Below are 6,041 nucleotides of genomic sequence, written 5' to 3' on the forward strand. Positions count from 1 at the left end.
TAGGCTCAAGTGATTCTCTCTCTTTCTCTTTTTGGCAGGGGGTGTAGGGGGAAATTTGTGCTGGTGTTTGAACTCAGAGCTTTGTGCTTGCTAGGCAGTTGCTCTACCACTTGTGCCATGCCACCAAGCTTCTTTCTTTCTCTTTCTCTTTCTTTCTTTCTGATTTCTTTTTCTCTTTCTTACTTTCTTTCCTAACTTTAGTTATTTTTTTGGATAACATATGGCACTTTTTTTTTTTTTTTACCAAGGCTGGCCTTCCTCTGTGACCTTTATACTTACACCTCCTGCCCAGCTGGTTTAATAGGAATGTGCTACCATACATGGCTTGTTGATTGAGATGCTGCTTTGTTAACTTTTTATCCTGGATAACTTTGAACTTAGATCCTTCTGATCTTTGCCTTCTAATTAGCTGAAATTACAGTTGTACACTACCATGTGCAGTCATTATTTTTCATATACAATCTGCACAATTATTTATAAAACAACTGGCCAAACCAGAAGACAAAACAATTGTGATGATGGTGGTGGTGTAGGTGGTGGTGGTGGTGAAACAAACCACAAAGAGAATTTTATCCACAGGTCATATTACAAATCAAAACACAAACAGACTTTTAAACTCATATACCTAAATACATAAAGTAAGAGACAAAATTGTTGGCAGTATTGTAATACTAAAGAAAAAAGGGAACACTAGAACTTAAAGTGAACATGTCGTATAAAACACAGAAAAAAGTGTCAGTAAAGCAAAAGTAACTCAAGACAAATCTCTAAAACAGCAGTAAGAAAAGTAGGATGGGAATTTTAAAATATTGACAAGTAATAGAGATTGTAAAAGATCTACACATGAAATTGGAAATTAAACAGGAAAGAACATAATATCAAAGCAGGTACAATGTCTGATGAATAAATGAGAAATACTCATGCAAAATTACTGCATCAAGGCAAAGATTCCAAAGCAATAAACACTTAAGGAAAACACAAATACAGTTATTTCAAAGAGAAAACATTGTTGTAAACAAAGGGCATAGATCCATCACATTTAAAACACCTACAGTAAGATTCACAGTCAACATTCCAGTCAATATTTGGAAGGTAGAATGGAATAAAATAACATTTCCAATGGTCAGAAAGAAAATAAGAGCTAATTTAGAATTATATCGCTTCAAAATTACACTAAAATGAAGACGAAATGAAATTATTTTAGGCAAACAACACACAGGAAATTCATCACCAAGAAAATTACAGCAAAGGAAGTATGTAAGTTTATTATTCACATAAGTCATTATTGATGGAATTTTGGTGATGAAAGATGTGATGAATATAAAAGAAATAGGAAGCATTTGGAGAGTGTTGAATTATATTAACTGTGTAGACCAGTAACTATATGCACACAAAGTTCAAAACATATGAGAAAAAGTATATTCAGATAGTGTATAAATCAGAATATGGATAAATAGACTAAAATTCTTCTAAGATCTTTTATTAATAGAAGAGGAAACACTGCTAATTCATATTAGACTTTACTAATATGAACACCTCTATGGCAATGGCTAATGTTGCTGTAAACATAATAAAAATCAAAGCAGATGAAACATGCAGTAATAGTAATGCAATCAAAAGTAGAAAATTACTGTTGTGAAAGACCTTCAACTCAGGTTGAACTAAAAGATAATATATATAAAATAAAAGACTGAATAGAAACAATAAAATATTGTGTTGAATGTTTATGAATTTAGTGGTATACTTATACTAAAATTGATTATAAGAACAAATTTTTTTGCTATTTCAAAAGGGTAAAATGGAAATTTTAATAATATAAAAAGATTAAGAGAAAAATAATGCTATTTTCTAAGTTGAGTTTTCTGACTAATTTTAAACTGTAGATTTCACAAGGTCTGGGAAAGTGGTGCAGTCACCACAAGCATCCTGCATTTATGAAAGTGGGCACTTAGAAAATAAATGCAGTTATATTGAGAGACAAAAGAAAATCCAGAAAACACCAACTCTGTAACAACAAGGCATACATTCAAATATGATATAAAAATGACAGAAAAATGTTATTATCTATTAAAATAAAATTATAAGGAAATTGAAGAGATGGAACAAGAAATCAGTTATAGACAGTGGAAATGGTATGAAAAACAGATGGAAATTAAATTGTTTAAAATACTTGGCCATGGTAGCATCATATTGAAACATAATTTTTATGACAAGGCATTTCTCTGACTGAATTTTCATAATTGCATGTGAAACCTCATATATTAGCTTCTATTGCTTTTTCTTTCCTTGTATCTGCAATAACATTTTCTTCACACGCTCATAGATTTGCTTGGTCCTGATGCCATATATGACAGGATTGAGCATTGGTGGCACTACAACATAAAGATTGGCCAGGAGTATGTGGATATAGCGGGGCACATTGCTACCAAACCGATGTGTCATGAAGGAAAAGAATGCTGGTGTATAGAAGGCAAGGATGACACAAACGTGAGAACCACAGGTGCTGAGGGACTTCAGTCTGGCTTCCTGAGATGGGAGATGGAATACAACACGTAGTATCTGTATGTAAGACAGGGCAATAGCTATGATGTCAAACACCATATTACATATGGCACATAGGCCATAAACAATATTGATTTTGATATTGGCACAGGACAGTCGAGCAAGACCCATGTGCTCACAGTAGGTGTGGGGAATGACATGATTCCCACAGAAGGGCAATCGCAAAATTAGAAATACAAATGGAATGACAAAAATAATTGCTCTCACTAATACACCAAGACCAATCACAGAAACAATCTTGTTCGTGAGGACGGTGCTATATCGGAGTGGATTACAGATGGCAATATAGCGATCGTAAGCCATTGCCAAGAGGACTGCTGACTCCATGAGTGTGAATTTGTGAATGAAAAACATTTGGGTGAGGCAGTCTTCAAATATGATCTCTCTGAGATTAATCCAGAAGATTCCAAGCATCTTAGGGATGGTTGCTGTTGAGAGGCCCAAATCAATGGTAGCCAACATAGCCAGGAAGTAGAACATGGGCTGGTGTAGACTACTCTCAGCCTTGATTACTAACAGGATAGTGAAGTTCCCTATGAGTGCAATCATGTACACAGCACAGAAGGGAAAACCAATCCAGATGTGAAGAGTTTCTAGTCCTGGGATCCCCAGCAACAAGAAGGAAGAGGGGTGAAACTGGGTGCCATTGGAAAGGGGCATCCTGCTTGGGAGTGCATCAGTCCAGTCTTCAGAAGTATATTCTCATCCAATTTACAGGTCACCAGACAGTTTGCTGTATCTGTGGAAACCTGAAGATAATACAAGGAATATTACATTCTTGTGCACATGTTCTTCTGAAAATAATTCTATCAGTTTGAAATGCAGTGTACAGAGCACCTTAGGTAAGTGATATCTCAAATAGAAATCTCTGGAGTAAGTTTTACAGTAAGCAAAAATAAAATGTTCTGCGGGGGACTTTCAACATTACTGGCATCTTCCTCTTCGATAGATTATCAATAGCCTTATCACTAATATTATTTACCTTAATATTCTCTTCATTAGCTATCTTCTTTTATTATCACCATCATTAATAACATAACCCCCTTAAATTTTGACCAACTTGAGTTTCTGGTAGCCCCTAAGTGTAGTGCTGGAAATTTATTATGGGTGACTAAAGAACAACATTTAAGGTAACACACAGAGATTGGGTAACACCACAAACACTCAGATTTATCAAAATTTTTACAAAATATTAGTCACTTTACAAGATTAAAACTGGACTGTTTGTGGTTAGCACCATAGTTTAAACTCAGATTGGGTACAATAGTGAACTAGTAACAAAAACTATCAGTTATTGAGGTAGTGCTTCATGTTTACAAGACTTCACAGTAAACTCTGTGCAACAATCATCTCTAATTAAAAAAATTTCAAAAACATTAATTTTACATTTTTCAATGATTGATTTAAGAATCAAAGACCTTAAGAGACTTGCAGAATTTTAGGATGATTTTAATTGAAAATCTGGGAAATTAAGCTAGATAGGAAAATAGTAAATGGAATTTGAAGAACAATGGAAAGAAATAAAAAGAGCTTTTGCTTTCTATGTAACACTCATCTATCTTCATGTACCTTGCTTAACATTTTATGGGGGAGTGTGATCAAAGAATTTTTTGCAGCATTATGAATAATAACCTTATAGTAAAAATCCTCTCTAATGATCATTGCTGAATCCAAAGAGCAAAGCTATGACTTCAGTTTTGGAAAGAAAAGCCAGGGTATTGTATAGGTATTGGTATAAAGGAAACAATTCCACAAGTGTCTGTGGTAGTTTGTGTGAGGAACTGTGTGACATAGACGGTCAGCATGTGAAGGGAAGCAAAGCCAAGAGCAGGAGGCACTGTTGGCAGGAGGAGCTCTGAGAAAGCTCCAGTTGGAACTGAGGTTATTTCCATGAGGTTATGCCATTGCAATGGAAGTTGGAGTACCTTTAAAAGGTAGGCTAGTGCACAACTGTAAAAGTGGATTGACTGGAGGAAGAATTTTCTGTGAATCCTCTGAGTGCAAAGCAGCAAAAGTTTTTGTTTTTTTCCCCGAGCATACTCATATGTAGCAGTTTCTCAGCTAGTAAGGTATTTACTCTTAGTAATAGATACAGAGCTGATAAATGATCGGTAAATAAGAGACCCTTGAAATCAAGGATGGCTACGATCTTGGGTTTGTAATCACTGTGCTCTTTTCACTTCTCAGAGGCATTCTGTTCATTTGATGTTACTATAGGAACACCCTGATATTGTCTCCTTGAGCTCATACAGACTTGATCCCTTCCTTTTCTATGTTCCTATAAGTCTTATATACATACCATCTGTACTGAAGAATTATTAAAATTGTCACTCACGTTTATGTTTCTGTATCAAACTTATAGTAAGAACACTTACCAAGTGCTTATTGGCAATATAAAAATAAATAAAATATATTGACATCGTAAAAACTACATGTGAAGAGTCTACAACTGTATGCAACAACATGAAAGAATCATACAAAATAACCATAAGAGAAAAAGTCATTTAAATTAAGTTTGAAAATGAGAAAAATGAATATATGGCCTAAGAGGTGAAGACAATTGTCTTGGGTTTGACACTCAGCATTAGTAGGAATTCTGGGGTGCTTTTAGTGTCTTTTTTCTAATTTATATGCTGCATAAATGGGTGTGATCAATTTTGTAAAATTAATTGAGCTGCACATTTATGATGAGCAATTTAAGGATGGAAAATGCAATAAAATGTGCACAATATATGAGTCCTTTAGTGACAGGTGGGATATATTTATTTTTTATCCTCATTAATTAATCTATAATCAATTATTAGAACTCATTGTGTCAATTCATTAGCTAACATAAAAATTATGAATGGCTATGAAAACTTCCTAAGGCTGATATAACTTAAACTCTAATATTATTAGCAAATGTGTTCCATTTTCATCAACTACTTTCCTATTGTTAGTAACAATAGCAACTTTAAAATTGAAGCCTATATTATCATGATGATAAAATTTATATAGACCTTTATACAGTGTTTACAAACAAGGATATTCATGAGAAAAATAAAAATAAATTTATTAAATAAGCTCAGCACCAATATTTTAATTTAAACATACAATCTACTCTTAAAACTAATGAAGGGGAATTTCTCAGAATTTTGAGACACTCTGATTGATACATACAATGAAACTTCCCAATCACATGATTAAATGCCTTCCATAAATATTGACATTGTCTCATTTGCTGATACCTGTAACTACAGAGTTAGATAATTTCATTTTTTTATAGGTTTTAGAATGAATATTAGAGTATTATACTTTTCTGATTTTCTCCCTTGCTCTTTAGTTTCAGCTTTACAGTCTTCTTTAAATACATGTATTCTGCTGACCATTCATTAAAAATTGGTGATTCTCACCATTTGACTTTAGCTCCCATTTTCTTTTCCTTCTGACTTCCCCTCTCTGTCCCTTTGCAAAAAGACAATAGTATACTTTTATTGTTC

General features: G+C 33.7%; 1 protein-coding gene across 1 annotated transcript; it reads right to left on the reverse strand.

Moving 5' to 3' along the window:
* Nucleotides 1-2,268: 2,268 nt before the first annotated feature.
* LOC109702448 (olfactory receptor 52E2) lies at nucleotides 2,269-3,228 on the reverse strand. The gene has a single exon (XM_020187787.2). The coding sequence runs from the start codon at nucleotides 3,220-3,222 to the stop codon at nucleotides 2,269-2,271; it is 954 nt and encodes a 317-aa protein (XP_020043376.2). The 5' UTR covers nucleotides 3,223-3,228.
* Nucleotides 3,229-6,041: the final 2,813 nt, after the last annotated feature.

This window comes from Castor canadensis, chromosome 1 (genome assembly GCF_047511655.1).
Source record: "Castor canadensis chromosome 1, mCasCan1.hap1v2, whole genome shotgun sequence".
NCBI lineage: Eukaryota > Metazoa > Chordata > Mammalia > Rodentia > Castoridae > Castor > Castor canadensis.

Excerpts from the sequence above, each read along its gene's own strand:
- LOC109702448 (XM_020187787.2), bottom strand. The coding sequence starts at position 3,222 with ATGCCCCTTTCCAATGGCACCCAGTTTCACCCCTCTTCCTTCTTGTTG.